The sequence below is a fragment of the Onychostoma macrolepis genome, chromosome 24 (genome assembly GCF_012432095.1).
Source record: "Onychostoma macrolepis isolate SWU-2019 chromosome 24, ASM1243209v1, whole genome shotgun sequence".
NCBI lineage: Eukaryota > Metazoa > Chordata > Actinopteri > Cypriniformes > Cyprinidae > Onychostoma > Onychostoma macrolepis.
In genome coordinates this window covers 13,085,854-13,098,820 of record NC_081178.1, presented here as the reverse complement: position 1 = coordinate 13,098,820, position 12,967 = coordinate 13,085,854, and the positions used below count along the sequence as shown (strand labels likewise).

The following is a 12,967-nucleotide window of genomic DNA, read 5'->3' as shown; positions in this document are numbered from 1 at the left end:
AAATAATTATGATTGTTATATGATTGTTAAACTTTATTTTCATTAAATACTTTTTAACAGTACAATAGTAATATATATATATATATATATAATATCTTTTTAATTTATTTGTTTAATTTCTATAATTTTAGTGATAACAAATTCAATTATTATTATTATTATTATTCTGTTTTTGAAAGTATTTTATTTGTCTTCTGTTGCAGTGCCTCGTTCAATACTACGCCCTACCTGGGACTGGAGGACCAAACCTGAGAGCCGAGACTTTGATGAGCTCAATCACATACTGCAAGAGAGCAAGAAACTCGGCAAAGCCCTGGAGAACCTGTCCCGCAGTAAGTGAACCGACAACTACCCGGTGAAGCACATGCATGGAAATCTTAAAGGGATAGTTCATCCTAAAATGAAAATTCTGTCATCATTTACTAATGACAATTTTATGGTTATGGTTGTATAATCAGTATGATAGTTTATATACTACAAACACTTAATTTTATAGCTTCTGTACTGTAATTAATGATATTTCAATTACCACTGTATCGTTCATATAAAAGACTTGGAAAAACACATATAAACCCAGAGCCGGCGCCAGGGCACCTCCATCAGGAGGACATTTTAATTTCTAGGGGGGGCACAAATCACACTGTGTGTGGGAGGGGGGGTTCGGGTGGGAAGCATGCAATCTGTGATCGTGTGCAGTTGCTGACGCTCGCTAAAGTGTTCAATCGCTTTCTTAATGTGCGCTGTTTTATCAAAATCGATCACTTTCAGCAAGGAGAGGAGAGGATGGAAAGTGGCGCCTTGGCGCAGGCCCTGCATAAACTATACATTGTTGCAATCATTTATTGTCTTCACGTTTCATCAGTTAAGGTTTATGCTTGTTATTCAGCTTAGCAACTGCGATAGCGGGATGCCTGTGTCCATATTAGGGATTTTCTGGCACGTCATAAGTTATTATTACTTCTATCTATCATATGAGCTGTTTTGGACTTTCTGCGCGAGAGCACCCTCCGGCTTCAAGTATGAATGAAGCATACAGCGCTCCGTGATGTTGTATCCAAAATGACGTGACTATCTTGTCTCTTTTAATTTAAATCTAGATTTATTCACATTGGCTCTTGAAAACCTCTACGTGAACACACTTGCCCGTCAAAAAGTGAAGGGGAAGAGTTTAGGTTTTATTAAAAGTCGGGGGGACACCTCCCCCGCGTATTGTACACCCATGCTACAGGGAGCCACTGCAGAGGGATGAAAGAGGGTTGCCGACCCCTAGCATAGGCTTAAGCCAAATGCCGTACCATCGATTTTTCCTCACAAGTAGTCTAAACGTCTCTGGATCTTGAGGGAAATCCGTGCTGAGAAACACCTCCAGTGGCCGCAGCATCATGATTGGCGTCGGCATGTTTACATCCTAACAAGATGGCATAGCGTTTCTTGTCTCAGCCGTATGTAAGCTCTTTCAGTAGCTGTGGTCTACTAAAAGCCTCAAAAGCATCAGGGCTAAAGTGGAGAGAACAAAGAAGCGGGTCTTTAGGAAGGTTTATTCGTCCACAGGCATCTTCCCATTCTTTTCTCCTCTTCTTATCGCTAGGAAAGTCTCTTCTCTTGTTGCCCTTCGACTGAAAATTACAACCAAAAACCACACAATGTGGTATCATATCAGTATTTTATTTTCTGAGTTGTGTATTCCGAGTTGTGTTGTGGTAAAAAGCGCCAGTAGCTCACAGAGTGCAACCATTTGACATCATTGACACAGAATATACTGTGCACATAAAATAATAGATTTTTTTAAATAACATACATCTTTCATGGGTTTTCTACTACATATTTCAGTAAGAGGCATAATTTACGTTATATTAACCTATACATGTCTTAATACCTGGGGATCCATTTAAGAAATATTTGATGCAATCCGAGAGCTTTCTGACTCTCCACCACAACTGAAACATTTTATGGCCCAGAAAGGTAGTAAGGACATTGTAAAAATAGTCCATGTGACATCAGTGGTTCAACTGTAAAGTTGCAAAGCTACAAGAATACTTTTTGTGCACTAAGAAAACAAAAATAATGACTTATTTCAGCGATTTCTTTTCTTCCATGTCAGTCTCCGCCATTATTCATGAGAGTACCATGACACATGCGTGTGGTGCTGATGACACAGTAGCCAACATTCTGATGTAGAACCCAGATAACTGATTTAGAAGAAAAGAAATTGAATACAGTCATTATTTTTGTTTTTCTTTGTATTCTTGTAGCTTCATAACATTACAGTTGAACCACTGATGTCACATGGACTATTTTAATGATGTCCTTTCTACCTTTCTGGGCCTTGAACATGTCAGTTGCGTTGCTGTCTATGCAGGGTCAGAAAACTCTCGGATTTCATCAAAAATATCTTAATTTGTGTTCCAAAGACAGGTTTGGAATGACATGTGGGTGTGTAATTAATGACAGAATTTTCATTATTGGGTGAACTATACCTTTAAGGAATAAACTGTGCAACTGTGAAATATCTCTATTTTAATTTTTTTTATATTCTAAAATAAACTCATTGTGTTGCAGCTAAAGGCTCTCTAGGTCAGTGGTTCTCAACTGGTGGGTCATGACCCCAAAATGAGTTTTAGGACCGTTCTGACAGCAGGAAAAAAGCAATGCCAGAAGCAAATAATAAAATACAGCTAACTATAAATAAACTAAATAAATAGGCTTATCAACTACATATTAAAAAATATACACAACATACTGTGTTGTACCTTCTGAGTCCTGAAAACCAATTGAGAACCTCTAATTTAGAGTGTACAATAAACTATTTTCTGAAGACATTGATTTGTGAATTATTTCCTTTGCACAGGCATTGCTGTTTCTGATGACTTTGACCTGGTATGATGCTTTTTATTTCTTTTTATCTGATATGCTATCGTGCAGTAATAGAAATAAAATACTGTTATGGATTTATTTAGGAGCTGAAGAAAAGCCTAGTTTTTTTGTGGTTTGTGTGTAGACTCAAATCAAAAAAAGAAATAAATCAAAAAGATGAAGAGAGAATCCAGCTAAAACATCTGCCTTAGTCATATTTCTCAGAATACAGTACAGTTTTTAAACTTTAATAGCCTGTGTCTTTTTGGCCGTTTGCCCAGGCTTCCCTCTGTTCCCAATTTGGTATTTCAAATGAATATTAAAACATTTAGCTATTAATGCAAATGAATTTCTTCATGTACCACTGTTATAGAAGACATTTTCTCATAATTGCCTGTTGCTGATAAACTACAGCAAAAATGTAATGTCAAAGCTGAATTTTATATTACTGCTCACCATGCGTATCCTCCATTATTAAAATCTATTCACCATAAAAATGACTGGCCACACAAGTAGCTTAGATAATGAGTCATACTTCAACATCAGTCATTTTAATTATCACCTCTGTAATTGATTACTCCTTAGCATAACCACAAATTGTTTAATGTTTATGTTTCTCTCTGTTCCTCTCTCCTTTTCTGTTCGTCACACCTTGGCCTCCTTTTCAAAGGACCCTCGGGCATATAACTCCATACTGAGGCCGCGGGTGGTGGGTGAGTGGGTGGGCCGTGAGGAGGAAGATTCTGACCCCCTGGCGGCTGAGATGCTTCAGCCCCCCGTCCCAAGAGCCAAAACTGAGGGTTGGGTGAGCAAAGACAACAGCCCTGTAGGAAGGTGAGACACACTTATGTATTTCATTGGATTAGATACCAAAAAGAGATCTGCAAACAAATGGTAGTATATGCTTGTCTTTCAAAACCCTTAAGACTTACTTTCCTTCTTTGAACACAAAAGGTGATATTTAGCAAATTGTCCAGGCTGTTATTTTCCATTCAATGAAAATCATGGCCATCAGGGCCCGTATTCTTAAAGATTCTACGAATCCTTTTAGAGAGCTCCTAATTTAGCTTAAAAATTTCGAACTAGGAGTCTTAGCTTAAAAGTGATTCAGGACCAATCTGAGAGCAACTCTAAACTTTTATCTTAGTGAGGAGGCGGGGCTGACCCCATTGCTAGATATGACACAGTCTTTTGAAGACTGTGATTGGTTGGTTGTCCTAGAAGGAAATAAAAGAGCGCTTTTAAGAGTAGGGTGTATTATACACCTTCACTTTGAAATTACAGGCGTAATTTTTCCTGTTTTGCCATACTCTCTCACACACACACATTATATATGTAGCCTATATATTCTTTATTTACCATAATAGGAAATGAACAGCGACACAATAATGTTTGCTTATAGAAGGTTGTGACAGAACCAAATCATCACTGCTGCATAGTTGCATTTGTCCAGTTGCCAAATATATTAATGTAGTGATTATACTTCCACTTCTGGCGCTATGGCATTTCTGCGTGGTGTTGGAGATGTTAGCGTGTCTCGAAAAAGATCGGTCACAAACATGATCCCTGCACAGGGGTGGATCTAGAAAATAATTTTTAGGGTGGCAAAGGGGTGGCATGGGGTCTATGAGGGGTGGCAACACCAAAGGAAGCCCCCATGCATAGTTTTTGGGAATTTATTGTCTGAAATGCACAGTTTTGTTCACAAATATTGCATTACCATTAAGTAATTCTGTTTAAAATGAAAAATAAATAACATTTCAATATCCATCATGGCACCAAGTCAATACACAATATAAAAAACTTCAACAGGTTATAAATGTTTCTGAGCTTGTATCATTAAAGAAGACATGCGGTTCTATTAATATTACATAGGATACTTAGATCAATCATGTTTTAGAGCAAGTTTAAGAGTAACACTTTTGAATTTCCTAACATTAGAAAGAAATACAATAATATCAAAGCATTGAAACTGGATCAGTTTTGAAAACAGTGTTTGATTTTCTAATTTTCTGTTATTCCTAGAGGTGGGAATGTCTGTAATCATCCAGAACACACTATCAATAGTCTAGCAACACCCCAGCAACTGCACAGCAAGAGCCTAGCAACCACCCAGAATATCCTAGCAACCAATAGCAACACTTTAATCAAACATCTAGAACATCTAACTGACCAAACTATTTATGTTTCTTAAACAAGACTTTAAGACAAACCAGAATACATTTGTCTTTCAAACTTTTCAATCTAGCTATTACAGGTATTCTTAAATGCTTACAATTCAAATACACAGATGACTTTCCTGCCCAGTGAACACTCATGAGATCAATAACACTTAACAAAAAGCTCTTATTAGGATTCAGGAATTATTTTTGCAGCTCAGTGTCCATTACAGTATACAACATAAATTAAATTACAGATAATAATAATAATTCAGCAATGAATGAGTAGATGAAAAACACTAGAAAAGTTGAAATACCAAAGAATTGTATATGAACTTGTATTGTATATGCACCACAATACAGTACAGTAAAAAAATAATAATAATAAAAGTAAATTCAGCATCCTCTGCACATTTGGTCAAATTTCATTACAGTATACAGTACTATAGCAGTTTCCTGGTCTCCTGACACAAGACTATATCTCAAGGCAGTCATTTCACAGTTCTGCAAACATGCAGTACACAAAAAATGGTTACAAATAAAATTTGACAGTCACACGTTTGAAGGTGTACAACATGTGCTACAGTTTACTGTACATATAGAATAGTGAAATTTCCATCATCTACTGTACTGGTACTGTACTGTAATATACTGAATGTATAAGTATAAAACCCATGTATATTATTCACTCAACTCTCTCCTCTCTCCGTTGTTAGGATGCAGAGATTCTGATTGGTGTCATCAGTTTTGCTCCCTAATGTTTAATACTCACTGTTAAACTTTTTGAGATATGTGTCTTTGTTTTGAGAACTGAATTAATGGTTTGGGAAAATGGGCCAACTAAAATCAGTTATATTATGTTAACAATACAAATAACTGCAATACAAGATTCTTACCTAACTCTGCTATTAGTTTTCGTGATCGGCATCTTCTTATTGATTTCATGTTATTGTTTCGTCCGATATGGCAGAAAGGCCTCTTTATCCATGATGAAAGTGGAGCGAGCGGTCGGAGAATCAGATCACCAAACAATTACAGGATGAATCTCAGACATATCCGGACGGGATTAGATTTCTCAGAGGACTTCTGAATAAACCGAGAAGCAGTATCTGATTCACGAACAAATGTAAAACAATTTGTTAGTGAATGGGCTGCGCTTTGTGTTTTTGACTCAAAAAGAAACGGTTCTTAAGAGTCATTTGTTAATGAAGCTGACTACACTGGCCGCGCTGCGTGCGCGTGCAACCATCGTGCACAGTTTAGTGAAAGACGAGTTTTATTGCCATTATTTTCCGTTACGCTGTCATCGCCGCTGCTGAGTAGTAGCACATGAAACACTGCTTACATTTATATTTTATTCTGTGATAATTCTGGGGTGGCACAGCTTTTTATTAGGGTGGCAGTTGCCACCCTGTGCCACCCCGGTAGATCCGCCCCTGTCCTCGCACCATCTGATGTGTAGCGTCTTATTAACTCACTGTCATGCATTGTGTGCAACACATTTCTTCTCCCTCTTCATGTTTCGTCCAATTTCTCCACTGCTAAAGAAACTCTTAAGCATCTTAAAAGTCCTCGTCCGTACTCCTAACAATTTCAGACCTTAAGACCTCTTTTAAGGGTTAAGATGTGTTTTGAATTACTTTTTTCTTTACTAAGATCTTTTCTTTAATTTTCAGAGGAAACACCCACATTTCTAAGATTTTTCTTAGAATTTTGTTACTAGGAGCAACTCTTAGCGCTAAGATTTTTCATGATTAAGGGCCCTGGTTTTAGAGCAAAAAAAAAAGAAAAAGTAATTATCATTTTTTAAATAAAATGTTTTATATATATATATATATATATATATATATATATATATATATATATATATATATATATATATATATATATAACGTTTTATACTGTATGCATTATAAAAAATAAATAATAATAAAATAAAATCAATAAGTAAATAAATACAAAGTGAAAATTAGAAGAAAAAATGTCCGCTGTGGTTGCCAGAACTTTGTTGTAAAATATATATATTAAGTTTTATATAAAGTTTTACATGCTAAGACATATTTCACTTAAATTTACATTAAAAACATATACTGTATCAACTGAAATAACAGATTTTAGTAATTTGGTATATTTTTACCTTTATAATATACTGACAACCACCTTAAAAATACAGGTGGTAAAGAGAAAGACACATGATTAATCAAAGCTCAGCACATGTAGCTTTTCCACAAACTGAGGTAAATACTAATATATAGAAGTTGAATAATGTTATACAAAACACCATCATTTTTACACATGACACTAAAAAAATGCAATGCACAACTGAAAAAAAAAAAGTAGGCATAAAAAAAAAATGGTCAATTTATGGTTTTGTGCTGTAAATTAAAATTACTTCATGAAAATTACATGAAACCACCCATTATCTATCACAATTGTTCACCTATAAAGTAATGGTTTTTACCGTAGCATTTTTACAGTCTTTTACTTTTAAAATGATTATCATTTTGTACAGTGTGACTTCAGAATACTCAGAATATAGTGCATGTATCATGTGGATTATTATTTTTGATCCTTTATGGTGTGGTTTTGGAGATTTGACATCCCATGGTCCCCATCCACTTTCATTGTATTTGTATGAGAGTGTATTTCTGCATTTTTACTTCCTCTTAAGTTGTTGAAAGGAAAGCTCATGACAGACCATCACATTCTAATTTGTTCTAGAAGATAAGGGAGTTTATTTACATATAAAAAGTGCCATAATAAAGTGAGCCAGAGTTTAATAAAGCATATGTCATACTGTATAATGTACTTTCTCTCAGTATCTTCATAAAGCTGAGATGTTTTGTCAGGTTTTCTAATCAAAGAATGCCGTAGCCTCCGGTAACCCCGCATAAATCCCTAGAGGGGAAAGGTTCTTTGAATGTGTCTGCATCGCACGGCTATATCTTTAAAAAAGCAATTGCAGCTCCTCGACCCTTTAAAGACGTTACCAGGGTGATTTTAATTGGCTGGTGTTTGAGTGGAGGGCAGAGGCTGGCCGCAGAGAATGCGGCTAATTAGAAAGGATCAGATATTGAATAATAAATCATATTCAGAAGCCAACTGACAGAAGAGACTTCATTCCATTAAAATATTCTCTCACTTGATTACAGTAAATTACGGAGCCTCGGGTCGATAGCGCAGGCGTCCCCAGTGCACATAGCTGTACAAGCATTGCCAGAGACTTTCATTACAAAGGACGAAGGCAATGGGCTGCTGTGATCTCTAGCCTTAGTCCTCGTCAGTATGAATGAATCATTACAGGAGTAAACACATTCTCCTCTAGCATTGTGCCGTTGGGCTTCTGCTGTTCATTACGCATGTTAAGACTTTTGAACAGTTCGTTACAGTTGATGCTAGATGATTGTAGTTTTTATAACAAAACATTGAGCAGTGGATTGATTTTTACTGAATATATTTATTATAGGGCATGTTTAGGATGTGGGGATGTTGAGGATTGAATTTTATTTGTGTAGCAATTGAGAAAGGCTTTCCTTGATTTTTTTTTGCATGTGAATTCATCTGCTGATGCTGAATACTAAATGACAGAGTTTATTTATATTTTACATTCAGCTCTCAATTTTGATCAATTTAATGCATCCTTGCTGAAGAAAAGTACTAGTTTCTTTAATAAATCGTACCGACCCCAATCTTTTGAACGGTCAAGTATTTCCAATAGTACTTTAGGAACCAGTTCTTTTTAGTAAATCAGAAACATACAGTGCGATCAGTGTACTTTAATTCCCAAGCAAATAACTCTTATGAATGTTTTTGTTTTTTTAATGATTCAGAGACATACAGTGCAACCAGTGCGGCCAAATTCCTGAACAAATGGCTGTTATTAACCATTTTTAGTGAATCAAAAATATACAGCGCAACCAGCGTATTCCTACTCCTGAACATAGACGTAAACTAACTTTCACTATAGAAAAGTGAAGCCAAAACATAGCCTCTGTCATCTTACGAATATGACGTCATTTGGAACCAGAGTCTGCGCAGTAATGATTGTGAGGTGGGCATTTTTATAACATCAAATATGTAATAAAAAGAAAAATTATTAGAAAAACAAACACTTAAACATGCATCTGTGTTATAAGAGCTACCCAAAATGATGTAAACCATCTTTTGTAAAAAAAAAAAAATAAATAAATAAATAAATATATATATTTGAATTGTAATTTGATATTTTTGTTTGGCTTGCATCCCACTTGTTTACATGGAGAGGGCAGGGTTTATGGCCTTACTGCAGCCAGCCACTAGATGGCGATATACATGATTTTGCTTCACTTTTTAGGATTTGTGCGGCATACTTGTTCCTAAATGAATGGTTCTTATTGAACCAAAAACACACAGCCAACAACTAATTGTGAGATTAAGTTAGAGTGTAGTTATTGTCTGGCTTTGTGTTTTGGACTCTTATTGTGAAGTATAGTTTTGCTCCCATTGTTTCTGTGTTTTTTTCCTGTGTTTTGTTCCTGTTTCACTTGTTGCATTGCCACTATAGATACGTATACACTGTTAAAAAAAAAAAAAAAAAAAGTTGAGCTAACTTAAAATTTTAAGGAAACCAGCTTCAGCAGATGTTTGAGTTTGCTCAACTTATTTTTGTGGGAGATTCTCAAATTTTTGTTGTATAAACTTAAAACGACAAGTTGAGAAAACTTAAAAATTTGCTGAAGCTGGTTGCCTTAAAATTTTAAGTTGGCTCAACTCTTTTTTTTTTTTTTTTTTTACAGTGTAGGTAGATGCCCTATTAGCGGCTATTTCTATGGGTCGCTATACGAAAGATGTCTGCCATATTGGAATAGTCAAAGACGATCAGTGAACACTTGAGAGCAAGTTGCCTGTATGTCTGCAACCCTATACGCATTTATGATTATCTATATCTGCAACAGACTTCAGCAGATGATTTTGCTAAACTAACACAATACAACAAGACAAAGAAATTCTCTAACATAATATAAAAAGTTACCACCATTTAAAAACCTGTAATATTAAGTTTATACATATTAAAAACACAAACCAATACATTCCTACCTGTGAAAGTTTATCCAATTTCCTCAGGAATTAAAATTTCAGCAGTTTTTACAACCAGAGGCTGCGCAATTTTGTAATCTTAAAACTCATTTAATTTTATTGTAAGTGACGACATATTGACCCTTCCAAGATGGCGGACGCATCGAAGTGTCTGGAGCTTTCGAATGTGGCATCTACTTATATATATCTTTGTTGCCTACCTTGTTTGTTTCCTTATTTTTGTCTGTTTCCATAGTCAGTATTCTCACCTTGTTAGCCCTTGTTATGGTGTTTTTATAGAGTTTTTATACCCCAGCGTTTCCTGTGTACACTGAAACCCATAACAGTGTCTCTTTTAATAATTGATGATAATTGTGCTCTGCTCTCGTCCAGTTTACGTTCTTGATGTTTAAAGCGGTGACGCATGACCAAGTAATCAGTGTAGCTTGCCCTCTGTTGGTAAAAATAATCACTACAGTGCAAGTACATTTTAGTTTGGCATTTCATTTTTTGTGTATTTGCGGTCCGTTTTGAACTTGCTGACATTTCCGGAGAGAAGACAACAAAAACCGGGACTGTCTCCAGATAATGGGGACGTCTGGTCACTCTAACTGACAGCTCTAGTCCAAACCTTGCTTTGTCATTCAAGACATGACTCTGCAAGTCCAAAACTCCATGAGCAGGGGATACAGATCTTCTCAATATCCCTACACACGTGTTGAAGCACAGCAGGGCTGTTTTCAACACCTGTTCTGTAATTTGACACAGAGGAAGAAAATGGCAGCTGCTTTGTATAATGACCACCGCCTTCCTTCTTCTGGAACAAAACGCTGTTTTTTCCTCATAACCTCACCCTAGAACAGCCTCACTCCTCACTCCTTAGCTGTCAGTCTTCAGGCGCTGCAGACAGACAGTGGAGGACGTCTGGGAGATTGTCGAAGCTGCTGGGAAATTAGGTGGAGGCAGAGGTGGATTCTGGGGAAGGGTTACTGTGACTGATTATAGAGATGATAAAGCCCCAGTGTGGGACTCCCATTCTTTTCACACACAAGCAACATATTATAAAGCGTAACCCCCTCATTCTCTCTCTTTTTTCTACCCTCCTCCCTTTCCGTTTCCATCTAACTCCTACGCTTCACATCGCTCTTCTTTCCTTACATTCATAAACATCCCCATCAACCCACTCTCACTGCAGGGATCCAGTCAAAGACATTCAAGGGGCCTAAATGCTCAGATGTACAGTATACTCAGCTGAGACCATTTGACACTTTTGCAACCCCTAAAGTGCCTACTTTAGTTTTGATTAAGGGCTGGGAGTCAATCCCACTATTCTTGTGGTGGCATCAGATATTTAGTGTTGTAATGACTTTATTTGCAGCAGCTACAGAATGATTAGTCACATGGCATTTACAACTCAGGTGACTGGCTCAAAAAACAAAAAAAAACAAAGAACAAAACCTGGATGCAGAACTTAGCATGCATGATTTTCTTTTATTTGGATTAATAACAGGGACTTAAATCTTTTGATTCTACTGACCAAGAAGACTAGTTCAGTTTTTTTTAAAGATCCATTCTTTTTTTTTCTTTTTGAAGCTTGCATCATTAAACCAGTAGGTGGCAACCAGAGTCTTTTCTCGAGAAATTTGTAATTCTAATTCAAAAGTAGATCATGACTATAACAGCACTTTCTTCCCTTTTTTATCATCTGGTAACTCTTGCATCAATTAGAATTATCATTGTCAGTTCCAAAAATTCAAATTTAAACTATAATTACTGTAACAATAACAATAAAAACAACAATAATAATAATAATAATAATAACTATTATTATTATTATTATTTAGTTATTTAATGTTGTTACAACTGATTACAATTCTCAATTTCAGTGTTTACTTATTTATACTCTAAGCCTTGCTGGAGGGAAGGTAATAAAATCATGGCTACAAAAATAAGTTCAGGAAAATTTGATTTTACAGGCTTTGCTTGTCTTACGTAAACAAAGTATCCATTATATATGCAAATACAAGAGGGGAGGCAGAGAGTTCACTGTTAATGAGTATTGTGTATTACTGCCATCTGTAAAAGCTGCATCTACTAAACCACCAGCTGACCTGCGATCAGTGAATCTGCACTCACCACACTTCCCACTTACTACATAACACTTCCCAAATCATTTGTACTTAAAACACAGATTTGCCATGTGCATTTTGATGCATATTGAGGTTTCTGTCAGCAACCGATTGAGAATGACATGCATCACCCTTATTATACTGACCTATTTGCAGCGTTTTGTTTGGTTAACTTTTCAGGTCACCCTTCCTCCATTCCTCTTGGATGGCTTTTACATTTACAGCCAGTTGACTCCTCGTGGCCCTTGTGGCCTGTGTAATTTCAAGCTATTTACATCATGGTTATTCCATATTACTTCATTCTCAGCTTTGGTTTTGTGGTCTTGATTCTGTGGATACAATCTGTTCTGCCAGGAGGACATTGTGGAGAGTTTCTCATCCCACAGGAACGCGGCAGCAGTACAACTTTAGTTCTGTCTAACAAGGCTTCATACCAACCCACGCAAGGGCTTACATAGTTTCATTGAATTGCATTCATCTGAAGCAATACGTTCTCACTTTCATTTTATTTTAGTAGCGCAGCCTCAGATTCATTGTTTGAAACAGTCTAATGATTTGAACCCTGGTCAGGCCCCATCTGAGAGACAAGCTCTTCTGCATGACAGGAGCAGAAATGAGTAAATTGAATGTTTCCATTTATGAAGCTTGTTTCTAAATCATTATTTGTATCGGCTGTGCTTCACTGCACTCTGTTTACCACATTCCCCTCCACTAGAACAAGTGCCTTATTAAGTGAAATGACAGGATAAATCAGGTCACTAATTCCACCTC

At 36.4% G+C, this 12,967-nt stretch overlaps 1 protein-coding gene across 1 annotated transcript in view; it reads left to right on the top strand.

Annotated features, from left to right (window-relative positions):
* c24h8orf34 (chromosome 24 C8orf34 homolog) overlaps positions 1–12,967 on the top strand; it is a 91,322-nt gene that overhangs the window by 18,779 nt on the left and 59,576 nt on the right. Inside the window, exons 4-6 of the mRNA XM_058765638.1 lie at positions 204–332; positions 2,849–2,877; positions 3,524–3,687. Coding sequence (XP_058621621.1) covers positions 204–332; positions 2,849–2,877; positions 3,524–3,687 — 322 coding nt within the window. The remainder of the gene's footprint in view (positions 1–203; positions 333–2,848; positions 2,878–3,523; positions 3,688–12,967) is intronic.